This window comes from Salmo salar, chromosome ssa11 (genome assembly GCF_905237065.1).
Source record: "Salmo salar chromosome ssa11, Ssal_v3.1, whole genome shotgun sequence".
NCBI lineage: Eukaryota > Metazoa > Chordata > Actinopteri > Salmoniformes > Salmonidae > Salmo > Salmo salar.
The window spans coordinates 68,948,005-68,974,761 of NC_059452.1; the positions used below are offsets into that span (position 1 = coordinate 68,948,005).

General features: G+C 43.7%; 1 protein-coding gene across 3 annotated transcripts in view; it reads left to right on the forward strand.

The window, feature by feature from the left end:
- LOC106562973 (fibrinogen C domain-containing protein 1) overlaps positions 1–26,757 on the forward strand; it is a 258,468-nt gene that overhangs the window by 48,933 nt on the left and 182,778 nt on the right. For 2 of the 3 annotated variants that reach the window (XM_014128128.2, XM_014128130.2), the window contains one exon: positions 20,250–20,339. The exons of the other annotated variant lie outside the window; for it this stretch is intronic. In XM_014128128.2, the coding sequence (XP_013983603.1) occupies positions 20,250–20,339 (90 nt within the window). The remainder of the gene's footprint in view (positions 1–20,249; positions 20,340–26,757) is intronic. 3 annotated transcript variants of the gene reach the window in all.

The following is a 26,757-nucleotide window of genomic DNA, read 5'->3' on the forward strand; positions in this document are numbered from 1 at the left end:
TGTTAAGCCATTGCACATTATATATGGCTGTAGCAAGTTATGGTGTCTTGTTAAAGATTCCTCTATGGCCTTGTTTCAACTCAGAATGGCTGACTACATCAGTCAGTGATTCTCTTCCCAGGATCTCCCAGCTGTTCCAGAGGTTGTTCAATTAAATACATTTGATAGATCTGCAACATGCAACTTTTTGGGTGACCTTATCAAATAGAAATGTATGTAGATCTGTCATTTTCAATGAAAGCAAGTCTTAGAAGCAGTATTATTATATTATTATTATTATTATTATTATCGCGGGGCGATCCGGATGGAGGCGATGGAAAAACTCTAATAGTGATGGATCCAGTATGTCCCCCATCGGCACCCAGCACCTCTCCTCCGGAACGTACCCCTCCCAGTCCACGAGGTACTGTAGGCCCCCCACCCGGCGTCTTGAGTCCAGAATGGTGCGTACTGTTTACGCCGGGGACCCCTCGATGTCTAGAGGGGGCGGAGGGACCTCCGGCACCTCACCTTCTTGAAGGGGACCAGCTACCACCGGCCTGAAGGGAGACACATGAAACGAGGGGTTAATACGATAATAAGAAGGGAGTTTTAATCTATAACACACCTCGTTTATTCTTCTCAGGACTTTGAAGGGCCCTACACGCCGCGGACCCAGCTTCCGGCAGGGCAAGTGGAGGGGCAGGTTTCGGGATGAGAGCCAAACCCTGTCTCCCGGTGCGAATATGGGGGCCTCACTGCGGTGGCGGTCAGCGCTCCTCTTCTGCCGTCTTCCAGCTTGCTTCAGGGATTCTTCGACAGCCCTCCAGGTGTCCTTGGAACGCTGCACCCAATCCTCCACCGCAGGAGCCTCGGTCTGACTCTGATGCCATGGTGCCAGGACCGGCTGGTAGCCTAACACACACTGGAAAGGCGATATGTTAGTGGATGAGTGGCTGAGTGAGTTTTTCACCGACTCAGCCCATGGTAAGTACCTCGACCACTCACCTGGCCGGTCCTGGCAGTACGACCGCAGAAACCTACCCACCTCCTGGTTCACTCTCTCCACCTGCCCATTGCTCTCGGGGTGATAACCGGAGGATGGGCGTTGCAGGCTCCATCTGCAACGCCCGCTCAATGTCCGCGTCCACCTCCCATACCACTGGTGCTACCAGCTTAGAAGCTGGAAGGATGGGAGTAGGATCGATGGGTCTATCCTCAGTGTCATAGAGACAGGACAGCGCGTCAGCCTTGGTGTTCATGGAGCCTGGTCTATATGAAATCCTGAACTGAAATCGGGTGAAAAACATGGCCCACCGTGCCTGACGTGGATTCAGTCTAAGGGCTGCCCGGATATACTCCAGGTTCCAGTGGTCAGTCCAGATGAGAAAAGGGTGTCTAGCCCCCTCAAGCCAATGTCTCCACACGGTCAGAGCCTTGACCACAGCTAACAACTCACGGTCCCCCACATCATAGTTCTGCTCCGCTGGACTGAGCTTCCTAGAGAAGAAAGCGCAGGGGCGGCGTTTCGGTGACGCACCCGAGCGCTGTGATAGAACGGCACCCACCCCAGCCTCCGATGCGTCCACCTCCACTATGAACGGCAAAGAGGGGTCCGGGTGCGCCAAAACGGGCGCAACTGGTTGAAGGCTCTGTCCACCTCTGTTGACCACCGTAAACGCACCGGTCCCCCCTTCAATAGTGAGGTAATGGGAGCCACCACCTGGCCAAAACCCCGGATAAACCTCCGGTAGTAATTGGCAAAACCCCAAAACCACTGCACTTCCTTCACCGTGGTTGGAGTTGGCCAATTACGCACGGCATTAACGCAGTCACACTCCATCACCATCCCTGAGGTGTAAATGCAATAACCCAGGAAGGAGACGGCTCTTTTGAAGAACTCACACTTCTCAGCCTTGATGTATAGATCATGCTCCAGCAGTCTACCAAGCACCTTGCACACTAGAGACACATGCTCAGCGCGTGTGGAGGAGTAAATCAAGATATCGTCGATATACACAATCACTCCCTGCCTGAGAATCTCATCGACAAAAGATTGAAAGATGGCTGGAGCATTCTTCAACCCATACGGCATGACGAGGTACTCATAGTGGCCCAATGAGGTACTAAATGCGGTTTTCCACTCGTCTCCCTTCTGAATACGCACCAGATTATTCGCGCTCCTGTGATCCAGTTTCGTGAAAAAAAGCGCTCCGTGAAATGATTCCACCGCCGTAGCAATGAGAGTTAGCGAGTAACTGAACCCCACTGTAATGGAATTGAGACCTCTATAATCAATGCACGGACGCAAACCTCCCCCCTTTTTCTTCACGAAAAGAAACTCGAGGAGACGGGTGAAATGGAGGGCCGAATGTACCCCTGCCCCAGAGATTTCGTGACATATGTCTCCATAGCCAACGTCTCCTCCTGGGACAATGGGTACACGTGACTCTTGGGAAGCGCAGCGTTACCTTGGAGATCTATCGCACAATCTCCCTGTCGATGAGGTGGTAATTTAGTCGTCATACTCAGGGGGAATGCGCACAGTGGAAACCTGGTCTGGACTCTCCACCGAAGTGGCACCGATGGAAACACCCAAACACCTACCTGAACACTCCTCTGACCATCCCTGGAGAATCCCCTGTTTCCACAAAATCTTGGGATTGTGACTGGCTAGCCAGGGCACCCCCAGCACCACTGAAAACGCAGGTGAATCGATAAGAAAGAAACTAATTCGTTCCTTATGATTCCCCTGTGTTACCATGTCCAGTGGCACCGTGGCCTCCCTGACCATCCCTGACCCTAATGGTCGGCTATCTAAGGAGTGCACGGGGAAAGGGGAATCTAACGGTACCAGCGGAATTCCCAACTTAAGGGCGAGTCCGCTATCCATAAAGTTCCCTGCTGCGCCTGAATCGACTAGCGCATTATGCTGGTAAAAGGAAGCAAAATCAGGAAATAAAATTAAGACAAACATGTGACCAACAGAGGATTCTGGGTGAGTGTGGTGCTGACTCACCTGGGATGAACGAGGAGTGTTCTGCCTGCCTTCTCGACTCCCAGAGGGACCCCCCCCAGCACCGGTCGGCCGTGTGTCCTCGTCGACCACAATTGGTGCAGGAGGGGCACCCTCCTTCGGTTCCCCTTGACACGGTTCCCCCTAGCTCCATAGGAATGGGCGCAGGCAGGCTAGGAGATGGAACTGACAGGACCCTTTCTGAACGCCCGCGGGCAGCCAGCAGATTGTCCAATCGTATAGACATGTCGATGAGTTCATCCAGGGAGAGTGTAGTATCCCGACACGCTAGCTCCCTGCGGACGTCCTCCCGGAGGCTACACCTGTAGTGGTCCATTAGGGCCCTGTCGTTCCACCCAGCCCCAGCAGCCAAGGTCCGGAACTCTAGGGCAAAGTCTTGCGCGCTCCTCATCTCCTGTCTGAGGTGAAACAGTCGTTCACCCGCCGCTCGTCCTTCTGGGGGTGATCGAATACGGCCCTGAAACGGCGGGTGAACTCAGGGTAGTTATTCCTCAATGAGTCTGGTCCATTCCAAACAGCGTTGGCCCACTCCGATGCTCGACCCGTCAGGCAGGAGATGAGGAGGCTCACACTCTCCTCCCCCAAGGGAGTCGGCCTCACGGTCGCCAGGTATAACTCTAGTTGTAATAGAAATCCCTGGCACCCTGCCGCTACTCCATCGTACTCCCTCGGAGGCTTAAGACGCAGTGCCCCAGATCCAGATGGGGAAGGGAGTGGAGGAGGTGGACTCGTTGGGTGAGCCGGAGGTGAAGGGAGGAGACCCCTCCTCTCCCATCGATCCATCCTCTCCATCATCTGGTACATGGCTGACCCAATCTGATGAAGGACGGTGGTGTGATGGAGGACCCGTTCTTCCATCGATGGTAGAGGAGTGGTGGCTGCTTCTGCTGACTCCATGTCAGTGGTATGGGCTTCTGTAACGCTTGGACATCGTGGGTGTGGAGTCAGGCGCAGGAGGCAGGAAAATGTTTGGTACAATATATATTTAATAAGTACCACAAAAGAGAAAAATGCCCAAACACAACAGGGAGTAACAAACCCAAAGTCCAACAACACGATTCACTACACGAACACAGTGAAAACACGTGTCGTGTCTTTGGGGTACCATTAAACGGAAGATATGTTTATCAATTAGCTCCCTGTAATTATTATCGCGATTAAACTGATTAATCGTTTAATTGTAATTAACTAGGAGATCGGGGCACCAAGGAGAATATTCAGATTACAAAGCTATAATTTTCCTAATATAACTTTCCTGTACTATAATATTATATTCTATTATAGTATAGGCCGATTATCTTCTGGTTTAAATGGTGTATTTTACCTCTAGTCCAGTCTCATTCCAAACGTCGTAAATTGTTGTATCTGCACGAACCCAGTCTTTACTAAAATCATACATACATCAATTGTCTTAAAATCATTTATTTACTACACTAAGTAATTAACAGAAAAACATACAAACAGTAATTATCGTCACAAAGGATTGGTAGAGGAATGTGCCCTTGTGGGCTAAACAGGCAGGTCGGCCTGTTGAACAATGGGTCATAAACGGTCAGCTGAGAAGTTGCATCGAGTTCATTAACCTCTATGGGACCGGCGGGACGAATTCGTCCCACCTACGTAACAGCCACTGCCAGCCTGTGGCGCGATTTTCAAAATCTTCAAAATCCTATTACTTCAATTTCTCAAACATATGACTATTTTACAGCCATTTAAAGATAAGACTCTCGTTAATCTAACCACACTGTCCGATTTCAAAAAGGCTTTACAACGAAAGCAAAACATTAGATTATGTCAGCAGAGTACCAAGCCAGAAATAATCAGACACCCATTTTTCAAGCCAGCATATAATGTCACCAAAACCCAGAAGACAGCTAAATGCAGCACTCACCTTTGATGATCTTCATCAGATGACAACCCTAGGACATTATGTTATACAATACATGCATGTTTTGTTCAATCAAGTTCATATTTATATCAAAAACCAGCTTTTTACATTAGCATGTGACGTTCAGAACTAGCATACCCCCCGCAAACTTACGGGGAATTCGCTAACATTTTACTAAATTACTCACGATAAACGTTCACAAAAAGCATAACAATTATTTTAAGAATTATAGATACAGACCTCCTCTATGCACTCGATATGTCCGATTTTAAAATAGCTTTTGGTGAAAGCACATTTTGCAATATTCTAAGTACATAGCCCAGGCATCACGGGCTCGCTATTTAGACACCCGGCAAGTTTAGCACTCACCATAATCATATTTACTATTATAAAAATGTCATTACCTTTTGTTGTCTTCGTCAGAATGCACACCCAGGACGTCTACTTCAATAACAAATGTTGGTTTGGTCCAAAATAATCCATCGTTATATCCGAATAGCGGCGTTTTGTTCGATGCGTTCCAGACACTATCCGAAATAGTAAAGAAGTGTCGCGCTTGGCGCAATTCCTGACAATAAAATTCAAAGTATTCCATTGCCGTACGTCGAAGCATGTCAACCGCTGTTTAAAATCAATTTTTACGTCATTTTTCTCGTAGAAAAGCGATAATATTCCGACAGGGAATCTCCTTTTCGGCAAACAGAGGAAAAAATCCCAAAGGCGGGGGCGGTCGGGGTCACGCGCATAAGCTAGTGTCTCTTGATGGGCCACTTGAGAAAGGCGATAATGTGTTTCAGCCTGGGGCTGGAATGACGACATTCTCTTTTTTCCCGGGCTCTGAGAGCCTATGGAAGACGTGGGAAGTGTCACGTTAGAGCAGAGATCCTTAGTAAATGATAGAGATGGCAAAGAAGTTCCAGAAATGGTCAGACAGGCCACTTCCTGTAAAGGAATCTCTCAGGTTTTGACCTGCCATTTGAGTTCTGTTATACTCACAGACACCATTCAAACAGTTTTAGAAAATTTAGGGTGTTTTCTATCCATATGTAATAAGTATATGCATATTCTAGTTACTGAGTAGGAGTGGTAACCAGATATAATCGGGTATGTTTTTTATCCAGCCGTGTCAATGCTGCCCCCTAGCCCTAACAGGTTAATATTAACAATTGACAATTGAAGGCTCACTCATTCGGGAACAATTGCAATCAATATATATTTACGCTCAGTGTGTCGTCGTGATCCTTGTTTGAGAGTTCTGTTCTGTAGGGGAGTTTTGTCCGCGTTCTCTCTCTCTCTCTCTCTCGGTTAGAATGGATCTTTCAGAGCGACATTCATTAATGTCGTCATAGAATGGTTGTTTCGTTGGTCTTCGCGTTCGATGATATAATTTACTTAGCTGCAGACTAATAATTAATATCAAAGACTTGTTCTTATTCTGTCGGTATCAATAGTCTAAAAGTTAACCACGTGGTATGGTTCACTTTCAGTAGAGGAATTGGAAGGTAAAACCTATTAGCCAACGGAGTGTAGGCCTGGTCTGGGGAAATGTAAATCAATGGGTGTTTTATAGTGCCCATCGAACAGGCTTGTCAAATGACGCCTGGTCCTGTATGGGTCCCTGGGGGCGTGCCCATGACTGAGCTAGACTTGGTTACAGAAATACAATTCTATTACCTTACATCAGTACATAGCATCTCAATGTCTTACAAAAGCTTTATCCTTATTAATACATTCTATACAACCATTATGATGCTATTATATAAACAGTTTTATGATAATATGGCTATATTGTCTCTTCTGAGTATCACAAAATTGTACCAAGCGGATCAGTTCGTAGCTGGATTCTTCACCAATCTTCCATACCTTCTCCAGCACACACAAAATGTCGCTTGGCTCTCCAATTCTATGAGTTGGAAGAATTTCCTGTGTCTCTCTATGGGCCATGTGGCCAGAGACTCTCCTGGAATTTTAGAGTTTTTACAACCCTTTACACACAGGGTGGATTGGGGGGGAGTCAACTGTCCTCCCTGTACCAAAAGAGGCCAACGTCATGACACACGTAACAAGCCCGCACACAGAACAGGTGGAGAGGCGGGCTTAAATAACACCACTAATTACCTAAATGAACACAGGTGCAACTAATAAAGACATAACTAACAGAAAAACGAAAAGGGGATCGATGGCCGCTAATAGGCCGGTGACGACGACCGCCGAGCGCCACCCGAACAGGGAGAGGAACCACCCTTGGCAGTAGTCGTGACACAGCCAGACACATCAAAGATACAGTCGACTTTCTGAACTGAGCTGCAGGACAGGAAGGAAACTGCTTAGGGGTGTCACCATGAGGCCATTGGTGATTTTAAAACAGCTACAGAGTTCAATGGCTGTGATGGGAGAACTGAGGGTGGATCAACATTGTAATGACTCCACAATAATGCCCTAAGTGACAAAGAATAAAAATATACTGAAAAAAAGTATTCCAAAACATGCAAAAAAAACATGGCAAGGGGATACATTTTTTGGCCTAAATGCAAAGCCTTATGTTTGGGGCAAATCCAACACAACACATCACGGAGTAACTGCCTCCATATTTTCAAGCATGGTGGTGGCTGCGTTATGGTATGGGTATGCTTGACATCAGCAAAGACTGGGGAGTTTTTCAGAATGAAAAGAAACTAGAGGAATAATACAGGTGTGAAACTTACCAAAGAATCGCTGCCAAGGGTGTTTCTAAGAAGTATCGACTCAGGGGGGGAATACATACAGTATCTACTCAACCTTAGGAAAGGTTTCTTTATAGCACCGGACAGGTTCCATTTAGAACCTCATGAGCATGGTTCTTTATTGAACCTTCAAAAAAGAGTTCTATATAGCACCGAAAAGGGTTCCACTGTGGTCACACGCCAAAGAACCCCTATCTGGTACTAAATAGAACCCTTCTTTTGGGGTGTGCAACAGGTCTGCAATCAAGCAGTTTGGGTCAGGGACGTGTGTGCGTGTGTAATGTTTGGAGTGGAGAAGGTGGGGGTTATGGTCCTAAGCTCTGACATCCATATGAACAGCTTTTACTCTGTAATCCTCCCATTTCCAGCTCTACCCTGTGTCCTCTGTCTGTTCTTTCATCCTTTCATACACACTAAAAACAAATGGTTCTATATAGTGCCAAATAAGCGTTCTAACCATAGCGGAACCCTTTTTGGCGCTATATAGAACCCTTCCTAAGGTTCTATAAAAAATCTTTCATAATCTCAAAGGTTCTTTGTAGAACTACACTGTTTTTTTTATTATTCTGGTTTAATAGCCATATTATACTGTTAAAGTTCCATAGATTCTATTATTTTGTTTAGTAGCAAGTTGAGTCAGGTATGCTAGCTCTGGAACAGTTGGAGGTCCCTAAAGAGAGAATTTGAAAAGTACTTACTTAGATAACTGCTCTCAATTGACACAAGACACCATTACAGACTATAATCATATAAAGTGTATCATGTAATAGCATAACTCAACAGATTAGATAAACTGGAATGGCACTCTCACTCAAAGTTGCACAAAAAGAGCTGAGCACAAACCACATCCCAAAAATATTCTCCTCTACATTTTAATGATCACTGAAAGAGGAAAAAACACTTTTATGAACTGCAAAGAAACATTGATGGTCTATTTACGTGTGCATGTGTGTGTGTGTTTTGGTGGGTGTGTGCATTTGTGTGTGTGTGTGTGTGTGTGTGTGCGTGCGTGCCTCCCTGCCTGTTTGTGTATTTGCATGCCTGCCTGCTTGTGTATGTTTGTGTCTGTGTGTGTGTGTGTGTGTGTGTGTGTGTGTGTGTGTGTGTGTGTGTGTGTGTGTGTGTGTGTGTGTGTGTGTGTGTGTGTGTGTGTGTGTATGTTGGTGTTTGTGTGCATGTGTGTGTTTAAAGGAGACAAGTATTCCCATTTTCTCATCTAGTTGTGTATTCATGTATGTATGTTGGTCCTAAGTGATTCTGATTCTCTGCATGTTTCTTTGCACAAAGTATGCAGGTGGTCATGCGTGCAGTGTGTGAGTTGCCCCTGGTGTAGTTGGAAGAATAAAAGCCTTGAATCTGCATCCCATACCCCTCTATTTTGATGGACCCACGGAAAACACAGTACAAACACAATAAAGGGTAATAGCGGTGCCTGGAAGTCATTTAAAACCATTCTCACTGAGCTATTAATTTTACAGTGACCACAAACAGTTACACAGAGGGGCCTTCAATTCCTTTAAACCTATTCACATTCAGCTCCTACTTTCACTGCAACAGCGAACAACACAAATAACTCACTTACACCACCACAGCCAGCCTGTCAACTTATTCACATTCAGATCATGTGTAGGCCTATGTTTTTTATATCTTTATTTCTCCAGTGTGGGCTTAAGGAAAGTGTAGCTAGTGGGTTGTGTTTGTGTGTGTGTAGCTAGTGGGCTCACACAGAGTTTGTTTACTACTAGAGGATGATGTCTCATGGACTATTGAGCTGATGCAAGATATCTAAGGAAAAGGCAGGCGGATTAAAAAACCAATGTAAGAATTCCGAAAATTCGCCCCAAATACATGCCAACATAATGTAGAAACTCATAAAATCAATCTTAAATACACATCTAGAATATGCTTCAGAATGAAATGGAATAGTAATGTAGTAACCAACACTCCAAGGTTTAAACCATTCCCCTCAATTAAGAGGCAAAAACTAACCACACCTGTTTAGGTTTGAGATAAAGCTATCAGGTATGTGTGATCTGGGGTGTAAATTGTACACTGGACAACACTATAAACGCAACATGTAAAGTGTTGGTCTCATGCTTCATGAGCTGAAATAAAAGATCCCAGAAATGTTCCATATGCACAAAAAGCATATTTCTCTCAAATTTTGTGCACAAATGTGTTTACCGCCCTGTTAGTGAGCATTTCTCCTTTTCCAAGATAATCCATCCACCTGAAAGGTGTGGCATAACAAGAAGCTGATTAAACAGCATGATCATTACACAGGTGCACCTTGTGCAGGGGACAATAAAAGTCCACTCTAAAGTGTGCAGTTTCATCACACAACACAATGACACAGATGTCTAAAGTTTTGAGGGAGCATGCAATAGCCAGAGAATTTAATGTTAATTTCTCTACCATAAGCTGCCGCCAACGTTGTTTTACAGAATTTGGCAATATGTCGAACCGGCCTCACAACCACAGACTATGTGTAACCACGCCAGACGATAACCTCCACATGCGGCTTGCTCACCCAAGGGATTGTCTGAGACCAGCCCCCAGACAGCTGATGAAACTGTGGGTTTGCACAACCGAAGAATTTCTGTACAAACTGTCAGAAACCATCTCAGGGAAGCTCATCTGCGTGCTTGTCGGACCAGGGTCTTGACCAGACTGCAGTTTGGCGTGGTAACCAACTTCAGTGGGAAAATGCTCACCTTCGATGGCCACTGGCATGCTGAAGAAGTGTGCTCTTCACGGATGAATCCCAATTTCATCTGTACCGGGTAGATGGCAGCATGCATGGCGACGTGTGGGTGAGCAGTTTACTGATGTCAATGTTGTGAACAGATTGCCACATGGTGGCGGTGGGGTTATGGTATGGGCAGACATAAGCTACAGACAACAAACACAAATACATTTCATCGATGGCAATTAGAACGCATAGAGATACCGTGATGAGATCCTGAGGCCCATTGTCATGCCATTCATCCACCACCATCACCTCATGTTTAAGCATGATAATGCAGGGCCCCATGTTGCAAGGATCTGTACACATATATCCAGTATAGCTAGGCTGTCTAAACAGTGACATGATCAGTCCAACAGCCTGGCGGAATTTAATTTGAATTTGTGGAATTGTTGGGGATAATATTGAATTGGGAATTGAATTATTGGAATTTACTTAACATTGGAATTGAATTGAATTGAATCTGAATTCACAGACTAACCTGGAATTTGTATGTAATTAAATCAAATTTACAGGGAGAGGGAATTGAATTGGAATTTATATTGTTGTGCAACAAAAGTTTTCCCTAATGTCTTTTTTCTGGTCTTTGACTTGTGTCTTTGTCTCCGCTATGCTCTCCTTCTAGCTCTATCTCTCCCTCCATCCCTCTCTCCCTCCTACCTATTGAGCCCCGTCCCAGTAAATGATATACGCAGGACTGAATGTGTGCTAAGCCAATCTTCCTTGAGATTGGATTAGCGAGCAGTAAGCTAAAACTCAACTCACCTCTCCGCATACACACACACACACACACACACACACACACACACACACACACACACACACACACACACACACACACGTTATCTCAAACAAACCAAACACACTGTCCCATGACACATTTTTTTCACCCAACGTTTTTAATCAGAAGTAACACACACGCGCACACACACACACACACACACACACACACACACACACACACACACACACACACACACACACACACACACACACACACACACACACACACACACACACACACACACACACACACACACACAATCCCTTCCTGCTCACATAGACTTTAAACTCTGCCACTTCTCACAGCCAGCCTAAATCTCAGTTCATCAGATTGAATCCTCTCTGCCAGGTCCAACCAATAAAATCCAAAAATATGCTTTTACGTGTAAATCCCTTCCTGTTTTGGGAAAATATTTACCCCTTGGCATTTTTCCTATTTTGTTGCCTTACAACCTGCAATTAAAATTGATTTTTGGGGGGGGTTGTATCATTTGATTCATACAACATGTCTACCACTTTGAAGATGCTAAATATTCTTTATTGTGAAACAACCCCCCCCCAAAAGTAGAGCCACCTTTTGCAGAAATACAGCAGCAAGTCTCTTGGGGTATGTCTCTATACAGTGGGGGGAGGGGAGTATTTGATGCCCTGCTGATTTTGTACATTTGATAAAGAAAGGATCAGTCTATACTTTTAATGATAGGTTTATTTGAACAGTGAGAGACAGAATAACAACAAAAATATCCAGAAAAACGCATGTCAAAAATGTTATAAATTGACTTGCATTTTAATGAGGGAAATAAGTATTTGACCCCCTCAATCAGAAAGATTTCTGTCTCCCAGGTGTCTTTTATACAGGTAACGAGCTGAGATTAGGAGCACACTCTTAAAGGGAGTGCTCCTAACCGCAGCTTGTTACCTGTAAAAAAGACACCTGTCCACAGAAGCAATCAATCAATCAGATTCCAAACTCTCCACCATGGCCAAGACCAAAGAGCTCTCCAAGGATGTCAGGGACAAGATTGTAGACCTATACAAGGCTGGAATGGGCTACAAGACCATCGCCAAACAGCTTGGTGAGAAGGTGACAACATTTGGTGTGATTATTCGCAAATGGAAGAAACAAAAAAGAACTGTCAATATCCCTCGGCCTGGGGCGCCATGCAAGATCTCACCTCGTGGAGTTGCAATGATCATGAGAACGGTGAAGAATCAGCCCAGAACTAAACGGGAGGATCTTGTCAATGATCTCAAGGCAGCTGAGACCATAGTCACCAAGAAAACAATTGGTAACACACTACGCCGTGAAGGACTGAAATCCTGCAGCGCCCGCAAGGTCCCCCTGCTCAAGAATACATATACATGCCCGTCTGACGTTTGGCAGTGACCATCTGAATGACTCAGAGGACAACTGGTGAAAGTGTTGTGGTCAGATGAGACAAAATTGAGCTCTTTGGCATCAACTCAACTCGCCATGTTTGGAGGAGGAGGAATGCTGCCTATGACCCCAAGAACACCATCTCCAACGTCAAACATGGAGGTGGAAACATTATGCTTTGGGGGTGTTTTTCTGCTCAGGAGACAGGACAACTTCACTGCATCAAAGGGACTATGGACGGGGCCATGTACCGTCAAATCTTGGGTGAGAACATCCTTTCCTCAGCCAGGGCATTGAAAATGGGTCGTGGATGGGTATTCCAGCATGACAATGACCCAAAACACACAGCCAAGGCAACAAAGTAGGGGCTCAAGAAGAAGCACATTAAGGTCCTGGAGTGGCCTAGCCAGTCTCCAGACCTTAATTTCATAGAAAATCTGTGGAGGGAGCTGAAGGTTCGAGTTGCCAAACGTCAGCCTCGAAACCTTAATGATTTGGAGAAGATCTGCAAAGAGGAGTGGGACAAAATCCCTCCTGAGATGTGTGCAAACCCGGTGGCCAACTACAAGAAACGTCTGACCTCTGTGATTGCCAACAAGGGTTTTGCCACCAAGTACTAAGTCATGTTTTGCAGAGGGGTCAAATACTTATTTCCCTCATTAAAATGCAAATTATTTTATAACATTTTTGACATGGGTTTTTCTAGATTTTTTTTGTTGTTATTCTGTCTCTCACTGTTCAAATAAACCTACCATTCAAATTATAGACTGATCATTTCTTTGTAAGTGGGCAAACATACAAAATCAGCAGGGGATCAAATACTTTTTCCCCCCACTGTAAGCTTGGCACATCTAGCCACTGGGATTTTTGTCCATTCTTCAAGACAAAACTGCTCCAGCTCCTTCAAGTTGGATGGGTTCCGCTTGTGTACAGCAATCTTTAAGTCATACCACAGATTCTCAATTAGACTGAGGTCTGGGCGTTGACTAGGCCATTCCAAAACATTGAAATGTTTCCCCTTAAATCACTCAAGTGTTGCTTTAGCAGTATGCTTAGGGTCATTGTCCTGCTGGAAGGTTTTGGAGCTAGATTAGGTCTAGGCAAACACAGAGCAAACAAATTGAGTCACACCCTGTATGTGTGCATGTGTGTGTGCGTGTGTGAGAATGAATGAGTGAATGAATGAATTACATTTTATTTTTGTGTCAAATCGCCAGTTGGCAACCCATCCATTGCGTTATTAATTGGCACATAAACAAACATTACAATGATTCCCAATGATAATTCTCCCGGTGTTCTGCAGACAGAACTAGACCTAACCTAGAACCTAACCTAACCTTATGTGTACCTTTGTAGTGAGTCATATGTTGATGATGTAACAAATATTTGCTGGTCTATGGTGTGTAATGAGGAGCAACCAGACGCTGCACTTGACACATTTATGAAATTGCTTATTCCAGTTACTAATTAGCATGCAGCCATTAAGAAAATGACTGTAAAAACTGTTAAGTCCCAGTGGATTGATGAGGAATTGAAAAATTGTATGGTTGAGAGGGATGAGCCAAAAGATATTGCAAATAAGTCTGGCAGCCCAACTGATTGGCAAACGTACTGCAAATTAAGAAATCATGTGACTAAACTAAATAAAAATAAACTATACTATGAAACAAAGATAAATTATATTAATAAGAAGGATAGTAAAATGCTTTGGGGCACCTTAAATGCCCCAAAGCTTCATTGTATCTGTCACCGGCTCCTCTCCTTGTTCGGCGGCGTTCGGCGATCGACGTCACCAGCTTTCTAGCCATCGCCGCTCCATTTTTCATATATCCATTTGTCTTGTCTTGTTTCCATACACACCTGGTTTTCATTTCCCCAATTAAGCTACTTGTATTTAACCCTCTGTTTCCCATCATGTTTTGTGTGTAATTGTTTCATGTTATGTGGTGTTAGTTTACGCGCTTTACTTTTATGTTCCGTTTTTGGAGCGCGTTTGATTTATGTAGTGCTCTCGTTTTTGGAACTATAATAAAAGTGCGCTTGTTCATTATACTCTGCTCTCCTGCACATGACTTCGCTTCCAATACACCTTTTGACAGAATCAGATGTCTCATTCATCACAAAGCCCACTGATATTGCCAACTACTTTAATTACTTTTTCCATTGGCAAGATAATCAAACATAGGGATGACATGCCATCAACAAAAGCTGACTCTACACAGTCAAGTATATCGGACAAAATTATGAAAGACAAGAATTGTACTTTTGAATTCCGTAAAGTCAGTGTGGAAGAGGTGAACAAATTATTGTTGTCTATCAACAATGACAAACTACCAGGGACTGACAATCTGGATGGAAAATTACTGAGGGTAATAGCAGACAATATTGCCACTCCTACTTGCCATATCTTCAATTTAAGCCTACTAGAAAGTGTGTGCCCTTAGGCCTGAGGAAAGCTAAAGTAGTTCCGCTACCCAAGAATAGTAAAGCCCCCTTTACTGGCTCAAATTGACCAGATAAAATGCTATTTCACAGTAAACAAATTGACAACAGACTTTCAGCACACTTATAGGGAAGGACACTCAACAAGCACAGTGCTTACACAAATGACTGGTGATTGGCTAAGAGAAATGTATGATAAAATTATTGTGGGGGCTGTCTTGTTAGACTTCAGTGCAGTTTTTGGCACTATCGATCATAGTCTGCTGCTGGAAAAAGGCATGTGTTATGGCTTTACACCCCCTGCTATAATGTGAATAAAGAGTTACTTGTCTAACAGAACACAGAGGGTGTTCTTGAATGGAAGCCTTTGAAACATAACCCAGGTAGAATCAGGTATTCCCCAGGGTAGCTGTTTCGGCCTCTTGCTTTTTCAATTTTTTACTAATGACATGCCACTGACTTTGAGTAAAGCCAAAGTGTCTATGGATGCGGATGTCTCAACACTATACACATCAGCTTCTACAGCGACTGAAATGACTGCAACACTTAACAAAGAGTTGCAGTTAGTTTCGGGGTGGGTGGCAAGGAATAAGTTAGCCCTAAATATTTCTATAACTAAAAGCATTGTATTTGGGACAAAACATTCACTAAACCCTAAACCTCAACTAAATCTTGTAATAAATAATGTGGAAATTGAGCTAGTTGAGATGACTAAAATGCTTGAAGTAACCCTAGATTGTAAACTCTCATGGTCAAAACATATTGATACAATAGTAGCTAAGATAGGGAGAAGTATGCCCATAATAAAGCGCTGCTCTGCCTTAACAGCACTATCAACAAGGCAGATCCTACAGACCCTAGTTTTGTCGTACCTTGACTACTGTTCAGTCGTGTGGTCAGGTGCCACAAAAAAGGACTTAGGAAAATTGCAATTGGCTCAGAACAAGGCAACACAGCTGGCCCTTGGATGTACACAGAGAGCTAATATTAGTGATATGCATGTCAATCTCTCCTGGCTCAAAATGGAGGAGAGATTGACTTCATCACTACTTGTATTTATGAGAGGTCATGTTGAATGCACCGAGCTGTCTGTCTAAACTACTGGCACACAGCTCGGACACCCATGCATACCCTACAAGACATGCCACAAGAGGTCTCTTCACAGTCCCCAAGTCCAGAACAGACTATGGGAGGCACACAGTACTACATAGAGCCATGACTACATGGAACTCTATTCCACATCAAGTAACTAATACAAGCAGTAAAATTAGATAAAAAAACAGAGAAAATAACACCTTATGGAACAGCGGGGACTGTGAAGCAACACAAACATAGGCACACACACACACACACGATAACATACGCGCTATACACACACATACACATGGATTTAGTACTGTAGATATGTGGTAGTGGTGGAGTAGGGACCTGAGGGTACTCAGTGTGTTCTGAATTCTGTGAATGTATTGCAAGGCAGCAGCTAATGGAGTTACATAATAAATACAAATACACATAGGAACTCACATGGTACTGGTTGGTACCTTTTAGGGTACATGTGCAGATAATCTAGTATAATGGTACATTGTTCTGTAGTTGCCATGGCATCCTAGTAGCAGCCTAAGTAGAGAGCTCCTGTAAATGTGTACATAGTTAATTATTTGCAAGTGTTTTTAATTGTGTTTTTTTATCAGCTGTTTTGTTTTGGATAACATGGAGTTATATTGGACATTTCTGGAGGTTTTGACCCACAAATTTGCAGATGGACTGACTGGTCAACTAGCTAGCCAAGCCAAAAAGAGTAAGCATTTATAAAAACTGAACTTCACGTGAAAATGCTCTGATCCTCCCTTAGACCATGTTGACACACTGTTTCTAGTGGTTGATGTTTTGCATTGCAAGAAGGCAAAAGTAGCCTAGTAGTAGCTTTGGGGAATATATGATGGTAGTGCGACGTCCTGACCCTAGTAAGATGTCATTTTCTATAGTAGAGTAGGTCAGGGCGTGACAGGGGGTGTTTTTCTATGTTTTCTATTTCTATGTTTGTGTTCTAGGTTTTCTATTTCTATGTTTTTTTGGGGGGGTTGATCTACAATTGGAGGCAGCTGGTCCTCGTTGCCTCTGATTGGAGATCATATTGAAGTAGGGATTTTTCTTCCTGGGTTTTTGTGGGTAGTTGGTTTCCGTTTTGTATGTGTTAACTGACGGAACTGTTGGTGGTCGTTTTGTTGTTTTTGTTAAGTGTTTCATTAATAAAGTAAATATGAGCACTCTACACGCCGCGTCTTGGTACCCTTTAGACGACCCACATTACAGGTAGTCTTTTTCATAACAAAAAAAACAGTCAGCTAGGCCTAAATAGAATAACAAAATGCAATCATTTGCTGTTAGTGAGAAGAGCGAAAATATATGTGTTATACCTTGCATTCAAAAATAATTAGCAATAGGCATCCCATAATCCATAGGCCTAATACATATATCATAACCTTTGCAGAATAAATTCCTCACATTTTCGGGCCATGATGAGTTCACATTCCCGAAGTAGCCATACAACAAATGTCCATGCGCATCTCATTTAATTGGGCCTATTGGATAGGTTAGTAAAATGTAAAAAATGTTTGCTCTGTGCATTCCGAAAGGGAGCGTGGTTTATAACCCGTTGATAACATATAGTAGAATTTAACAGATGAACAGACAGTTTATATTTTGCATTGATTTGTGTAGGCTACCATTGTAAGTAGACCTTTACTGTAGTTTTCAGTTTTAGAATTCTTGGGCAATGCAGCATATTTAGGTTTGGGAAAAAAGAAGGCCTAAATGAAAAACATTATTGAATTAAAACGATCTGTTTAGAGGTCCACAACAACTTGCAAATGTTTTTGTCTTTCAGAAACTGTCAGATACAGCAATTGTCACTGCTAAAGAAAACATTCTGCCAACACCTCCAAGATATTTGATCAAGTTCACCATTTGTATTTCCTTTAGATACTGTCTTGGCCTAATTACAATACTTCCAAAGTATACAGCAAGTAATATTGTCAACATAGAAGGTGAATGATGGGCACATATCAGGCGGAGTTATAATGCTCATTCACAGTTTTATGACAGGTATGATTTATAGCGGGAAACATGTGTATGTATGGCATGCGCCAATCTCAATATATTTAGTGTAACATTTCCACAATATTTATAAATGAGGCCCCTGAAGCTTGAGAGATGCAATAGAGGAATGCAGTGCTGAGGCAGAGGGCTCGTAGTGAGGACGACTAGCTACTACTCTGAACTGTGTGTGGTGAGCTTTCTGGGCATCAGCCAAGTGGGTGCCATACATTGTGAAGGAGGAAAATTCCAATAGCTACATGACTGAGGCTGGTTCCCAGAGTAGCATTCTACATGATCATCAAAGGACATGATCATGGACTACAGGAAAAGGAGGACCGAACACGCCCCCATTCACATTGACAGGGCTGTCGTGGAGCGGGTCGAGAGTTTCAAGTTCCTTGGTGTCCACATCACCAACAAACTATTATGGTCCAAACACTCCAATTAAAGTTGTGAAGGGGGCACAACAATGCCTTTTCCCCCTCAGGAGACTGAAAAGATTTGGCATCTGACCATAAGACTCCTCAAGTTGTTGGAAATATTTACTTTAAAAAAGTAGAAAAATGTATTCTTGCCAATCTCTACTTTGTTTACAGACCTGGTGGCGCAGCCGGTTAGTCAGGTAGCTAGTAACCAAGAGGTTGTGTGTTCAAATCCCAAGCTAGGTTGAGTTCCAAGTAATCAGCATACACTCCACTAACATCTGAATTTAGCTGTAAAATGACGGTAACTAGTTTTATATTTACCGTATTTTCACAGCAACTAGACAAAAACCTCCAGGGGACCATGACACATTGTTCTAAAAATGTCCCAGGAACAAACCTGGAACTCACACACACACACACGGTGGCAGGTAGCCTAGCGTTTAAGAGCGTTTGAATCCCAGAGCGACTAGGTGAAAAATCTGCCATCGTGCCCTTGAGCAAGGCACTTAACCCTATTTGCTCTGGATAAAATCATCAGCTAAATGACGCAAATGTCAAATGTACCGAGACAGAACCTGCAGGGGACCACAACTATTTAAGTTGAATTAATGTAAATGATGACTTTCAAAGTAAAATATTCTAAATTACATTTGACTCCTAGGTTTTCACGTGCTCAAATGTTGTCACGTGTAATTTCATGTTATCACATGTTGAAATTTTGCATCCCGATGTTGTCATATGTATTTCACAGGAATTGTACATGAGATCATGCTCTCAGATTTGCTCACGTTGCCACATGTAGTTTTATGTTAACACATGTTACTTCACATGTTGTCACGTTATTACATTAACTACACGTTAAATCACATGAGATCACACAAGATCACGTGTTCACATGTGTTCACGTGAAATTCATGTGTTTTTTCCATAAGGGATCCGCTGTCTGTACCAGCATTGTGTTAGTTGGGTGGACTGAGCTTTGTCCTGAAAGTGTGTGTGTTTTATGGTTCTAGGCTAATTGGTCAGGTCAATGCTGTGTGTAGAAGGTCAGGGACAGCATGTACTCTCCTAAAGCAGTTACAACGCCATCAGCTAGGACATAGCCCTAGCATAATTACATTAAACCTTCTGCAGCACACAAGCGTGCGCACACACATACACATACACACACACACCGGGCACGCACGCACGGATACACACACACACGCGCACACACACACACACACACACACACACACACACACACACACACACACACACACACACACACACACACACACACACACACACACACACACACACACACACACACACACACACACACACACACACACACACACACACACACACACAGTAACCTTTTGCAGAGAAGTTAAAGACACACTCAGCAGTGACTTAGAAGGGACATTAAATCTTTGTTGGGACAGACAAAGTTATTCCTGATATCCTTCCTCAGTTCTCCTCCTGTTATGTACTAAATGTCTCTTTTCTGTTGTTCTGTGTGTGTCTGTCTGTACTGTCATGGGTTTATTCTTTATACGTGTGTTGTTACTGTATCATTTAACAATAGCATGATTTTGGTGCTTCATTTTCAGTAATTGAGCATTTGTAGAGGTTATAGACCTTGCATTTGCGTTCCAATCGTTGGCCTTTTTTTTGTGTTAGAGCTGAAAGCGTACTGTAATATCGGCACATCGAAGCAACACCGACAAACACAACAACAACGGTTTGTTTGTTTGTTCCATGCAGACATTCTGTGAGTGTGTACCCAGCTCCTCCCAGATCAAACACCGCTGGTCAGACTCAGACACAGTCAGAGAGACCCCCTCACCCACCAAGGTAAGAGCGCCCACACACCTTACCTCTCTCACACACACACCTATAACACAAACACACATGCAGGCTACTAGACCCACCCGATTACTCTCTTACACCTCAAACTTCTAATATTGTAACCCAACCTGCCCAACGTTAAAATTCTACACGCTGTAGCACCCCACTGTGAACCTGACACAAAACTATGTGTTAGAGTGCATTTTTTAACATGCAAGCAAATCTTAAAATAATGATGAATCATCTTATATTCAGTATTGCAGTTATATCAATTTTTTTATGTGGTGAAATGTGTTTGTGGAAAGATGAAAGTCCTCTAATGTAACTTGTGACTTGTCGTGTGACAAGTAGCCTAGCGGTTAGAAAGGCGAGCAAGCATGAATGTTGACAGTTTGAATCCCGGGTCTGACTGGAAAGATCAGGCGGGAAGTGAGCTGGCAACTTGGAGGGTTGCTGGTATCAAATCCTAGATGCCATCGCCTGCCGTTGTGCACTTCAGAAGGCACTTAACCCCCAAAAATAGCTGCTCCACTGATGCTCAATGTATGTGTCTTTCAGAGAAGCCAATGCTGACTTGGGTCTAATGTAAATCAAATGACATTTAATTGGTCACATACACATGGTTGGCACATGTTAATGCGAGTGTAGCGAAATGCTTGTGCTTCTAGTTCCGACAATGCAGTAATATCTAACAAGTAATCTAATAAATTCACATCAATTACCTTATACACACAAATGTGAGGGATGAATAAAAATATGTACATATAAATATATGGATGAGCGATGGCCGTGGGCATAGGCAAGATGCAGTAGATGGTATATAGCAGTATATACACATGAGATGAGTGATGTAGGATACGTAATCAATATTAAAGTGGCGTTATTTAAAGTGACAAATGATAGGCATAGGCAAGATGCAGTAGATGGTATAGAACAGTATATACATATGAGATGAGTGATGTAGGATATGTAAACATTATTAAAGTAGCTGTATTTTAGGTGACTAGTGATACACTTGAAGTCGGAAGTTTTCATACACTTAGGTTGGAGTCATTAAAACTAGTTGTTCAACCACTCCACAAATTTCTTGTTAACAAACTATAGTTTTGGCAAGTTGGTTAGGACATCTACTTTGTGCATGACACAAGTAATTTTTCCAACAATTGTTTACAGACAGATCATTTCACTTATAATTCACTGTATCACAATTACAGTGAGTCAGAAGTTTACATACACTAAGTTGACTGTACCTTTAAAGAGCTTGGAAAATTCCAGAAAAAGATTTCATGGCATTAGAAGTTTCTGATGGGCTAATTTACATCATTTGAGTCAATTGGAGGTGTACCTGTGGATGTATTTCAAGGCCTACCTTCAAACTCAGTGCCTCTTTGCTTGACATCATGGGAAAATCAAAATAAATCAGCCAAGACCTCAGAAAAAAATTGTAGACCTCCACAATTCTGGCTCATCCTTGGGAGCAATTTACAAATGCCTGAAGGTACCACGTTCATCTGTACAAACAATAGTACACAAGTATAAACACCATGGGACCATGCAGCCGTCATACCGCTCAGGAAGGAGACGCGTTCTGTCTCCTAGAGATGAACGTGCTTTGGTGCGAAAAGTGCAAATCAATCCCAGAACAACAGCAAAGGACCTTGTGAAGATGCTGGAGGAAACATGTACAACAGTCTATATATCTACAGTAAAACGAGTCCTATATCAACATAACCTGAAAGGCCGCTCAGAAAGGAAGAAGCCACTGCTCCAAAACCTCCATAAAAAAGCCAGACTACGGTTTGCAACTGCACATGGGGACAAAGATCGTACTTTTTGGAGTAATGTCCTCTGGTTTGACGAAACAAAAATAGAACTGCTTGGCCATAATGACCATCGTTATGTTTGGAGGAAAAATGGGGATGCTTGCAAGCCGAGGGTGGCAGCATCGTGTTGTGGGGGTGCTTTGCTGCAGGAGTTGTGGCAAAATGGCATAAGGACAACAAAGTCAAGGTATTGGAGTGGCCATCACAAAGCCCTGACCTCAATCCTATAGAACATTTGTGGGCAGAACTGAAAAATTGTGTGCGAGCAAGGAGGCCTACAAACCTGACTCAGTTACACCAGCTCTGTCAGGAGTAATGGGCCAGAATTCACCCAACTTATTGTGGGAAGCTTGTGGAAGGCTACCCGTAATGTTTGACCCAAGTTAAACAATTTATAGGCAATGCTACCAAATACTAATTGAGTGTATGTAAACTTCTGACCCACTGGGAATGTGATGAAAGAAATAAAAGCTGAAATAAATCATTCTCTCTACTATTATTCTAACATTTCACATTCTTAAAATAAAGTGGTGATCCTAACTGACATGAGACAGGGAATATTTACTTGGATTAAATGTCTTTATTAAAGTGGCCAGAGATTTGAGTCTGTATGTTGACAGCAGCCTCTCTATGTTAGTGATGGCTGTTTAACAGTCTGATGGCCTTGAGATATAAGCTATTTTTCAGTCTCTCGGTCCCAGCTTTGATGCACCTGTACTGACCTCGCCTTCAGGATGATAGCAGGTTGAACCGGCAGTGGCTCGGGTTGTTGTTGTCCTTGATGTTCTTTTTGGCCTTCCTGTGACATCGGGTGCTGTAGGTGTCCTGGAGGGCAGGCAGTTTTCCCCCCAGTGATGCGTTGTGCAGACCGCACTACCCTCTGGAGAGCCTTGCAGTTGAAGGCGGTGCAGTTGCCGTACCAGGCGGTGATACAGCCCAACAGGATGCTCTCGATTGTGCATCTGTAAAAGTTTGTGAGTGTTTTAGGTGGACAAGCCAAATTTCTTCAGCCTTCTGAGGTTGAAGGAGTGCTGTTGCGCCTTCTTCACCATGCTGTCTGTGTGGTTGGACAATTTCAGTTTGTCCGTGATGTTTACGCCGAGGAACTTAAATCTTTCCACCTTCTCCACTACTGTCCCGTCGATGTGGATGGGGGGTTGCTCCCTCTGGTGTTTCCTGAAGTCCACGATCATCTCCTTTGTTTTGTTGACGTTGAGTTAGAGGTTACTTTCCTGACACCACACTCCGAGGGCCCTCACCTCCTCCCTGTATGCCGTCTCGTCGTTGTTGGTAATCAAGCCAGCCACTGTAGTGTCGTCTGCAAACTTGATGATTGAGTTGTGACCAAGTAGTCATGAGTGAACAGGGAGTACAGAAGAGGGCTGAGAACGCACCCTTGTCAGTCCCCAGATTTGAGGATCAGCGGGGTGGAGATGTTGTTTCCTACCTTCACCACCTGGGGGTTGGCCGGTCAGAAAGTCCAGGACCCAGTTGCACAGGGCGGGGTCGAGACCCAGGGTCTCGAGCTTAATGACGAGTTTGGAGGGTACTATGGTATTAAATGCTGAGCTGTAATCAATGAACAGCATTCTTACATAGTTATTCCTCTTGTCCAGATGGGATAGGGCAGTGAGCAGTGTGATGGCGATTGCATCACCCTTGGACCTATTGGGGCGGTATCGAATCGGAGTGGGTCTAGGGTATCAGGTAGGGTGGAAATGATATGCTCCTTGACTAGTCTCTCAAAGCACTTCATGATGACAGAAGTGAGTGCAACGGGGCAATAGTCATTTAGTTCAGTTACCTTAGCTTTCTTGGGAACAGGAACAATGGTGGCCATCTTGAAGCATGTGGGGACAACATACTGGGATAGGAATTGATTGAATATGTCCATAAACACACCAGCCAGCTGGTCTGTGCATGCTCTGAGGACGCGGCTAGGGATGTCATCTGTAGCTCTAAAGCCTATTCAAAATTGAGTCTAATGTATCTCTGAAGACTAGGCTGACTTGGGTCTAATGTAGCTCTAAAGCCTAGGCTAACTCGAGTCTAAAGTAGCTCTAAAGCCTAGGCCAACTCGAGTCTAATGTAGCTCTAAAGCCTAGGCTGACTTGGGTCTAATGTAGTTCTAAAGCTTAACTAGAGTCTTCAGGTCTCAGGCACGGTTAGTCATCAAATGATCATGGTTCACCCGAGTTCTTATTCCATGCATTGTCACAGATGGAGATTTGAAGTGTTCTCATTGAGAGGAGAGGGGATAGGATGACTTAAGCATTTTACTGTCAGTAGTTGTGGAGAACAGCACAGCACGGCTCAAGTGTTAATAAAATACAATTGGATTTGATTTGATTTGTGTTGTCACGATATGGCTGTGGCACTTTCTCTCTTTCTGGCTTTCACCCTCCCTGTCTCGGCCTGTCTATGCTTATTCTTTCTGTTTCTGCCTGTCTCTCTATTCCTTCATGTTTTATTCCCCCTTTCCCCCTCTCTCTTTCACCCTCCCTCTCTCTCCCCCGCTCACTTGCTCTCTCACTCTCTTTCTCCCCTCTTTCTCTCCCTCCACCTCCCCACCCCCCTCCCCTTTTCTCTCTCTCTCCCTTGAACCACCTCTCCCCATCTACCCTCTCTCTCTGAGGAGAGGATGATGAGAACTGAGGTGCTCATCTACAAGGAGGATTAGGGCTCCTTCACGACGACAGCCTCGCCTCGTCAGTGTCTCCATCACCATGGTGATCGCATTCAGGGGATTATCACATATTAAATGTCACATTTGCGCATGGAGCAGAACAGGTGGCAAACCCTGGCTCAAAAGAAATACCTCAATTAACCATGGATTTAGATTGTGTTGCTGTACCACCCCACATGAGTGCATGTGGGGAGGTACAGAATATTAATGTGTTTGTGGATGTCTGTGGGTTTGTATGTATGTATGTATGTATGTATGTATGTATGTATGTATGTATGTATGTATGTATGTATGTAGGTACAGTGAGGGAAAAAAGTATTTGATCCCCTGCTGATTTTGAACGTTTGCCCACTGACAAAGAAATGATCAGTCTATAATTTTAATGGTAGGTTTATTTGAACAGTGAGAGACAGAATAACAACAAAAAAATGTTATAAATGTATTTGCATTTTAATGAGGGAAATAAGTATTTCACCCCCTCTCAATCAGAAAGATTTCTGGCTCCCAGGTGTCTTTTATTCAGGTAACGCGCTGAGATTAGGAGCACACTCTTAAAGGGAGTGCTCCTAATATCAGCTTGTTACCTGTATAAAAGACACCTGTCCACAGAAGCAATCAATTAATCAGATTCCAAACTCTCCACCATGGCCAAGACCAAAGAGCTCTCCAAGGATGTCAGGGACAAGATTGTAGACCTACACAAGGCTGGAATGGGCTACAAGACCATCGCTAAGCAGCTTGGTGAGAAGATGACAACAGTTGGTGCGATTATTCGCAGATGGAAGAAACACAAAAGAACTGTCAATCTCCCTCGGCCTGGGGCTCCATGCAAGATCTCACCTCGTGGAGTTGCAATGATCATGAGAACAGTGAGGAATCAGCCCAGAACTACACGGGAGGATCTTGTCAATGATCTCAAGGCAGCTGAGACCATAGTCACCAAAAAAACAATTGGTAACACACTATGCTGTGAAGGACTGAAATCCTAAAGCTCCCGCAAGGTCCCCCTGTTCAAGAAAGCACATATACATGCCCTGCTGAAGTTTGCCAATGAACATCTGAATGATTCAGAGGACAACTGGGTGAAAGTGTTGTCGTCAGATGAGTCCAAAATGGAGCTCTTTGGCATCAACTCACACCGTGTTTGGAGGAGGAGTAATGCTGCCTATGACCCCAAGAACACCATCCCCACCGTCAAACATGGAGGTGAAAACATTACGCTTTGGGGGCTTTTTTCTGCTAAGGGGACAGGACAACTTCACCGCATCAAAGGGACGATGGACGGGGCCATGTACCGTCAAATCTTGGGTGAGAACCTCCTTCCCTCAGCCAGGGCATTGAAAATGGGTCGTGGATGGGTATTCCAGCATGACAATGACCCAAAACACACGGCCAAGGCAACAAAGGAGTGGCTCAAGAAGAAGCACATTAATTAAGGTCCTGGAGTGGCCTAGCCAGTCTCCAGACATTAATCCCATAGAAAATCTGTGGAGGGAGCTGAAGGTTCGAGTTGCCAAACGTCAGCCTCGAAACCTTAATGACTTGGAGAAGATCTGCAAAGAGGAGCGGGACAAAATCCCTTCTGAGATGTGTGCAAACCTGGTGGCCAACTACAAGAAACGTCTGACCTCTATGATTGCCAACAAGGGTTTTGCCACCAAGTACTAAGTCATGTTTTGCAGAGGGGTCAAATACTTATTTCCCTCATTAAAATGCAAATCAATTTCTAACATTTTTGACATGCGTTTTTCTGGATTTTTTTGTTGTTATTCTGTCTCTCACTGTTCAGATAAACCTACCATTGAAATTATAGACTGATCATTTCTTTGTCAGTGGGCAAACGTACAAAATCAGCAGGGGATCAAATACTTTTTTCCCTCACTGTGTGTGTGTGTGTGTGTGTGTGTGTGTGTGT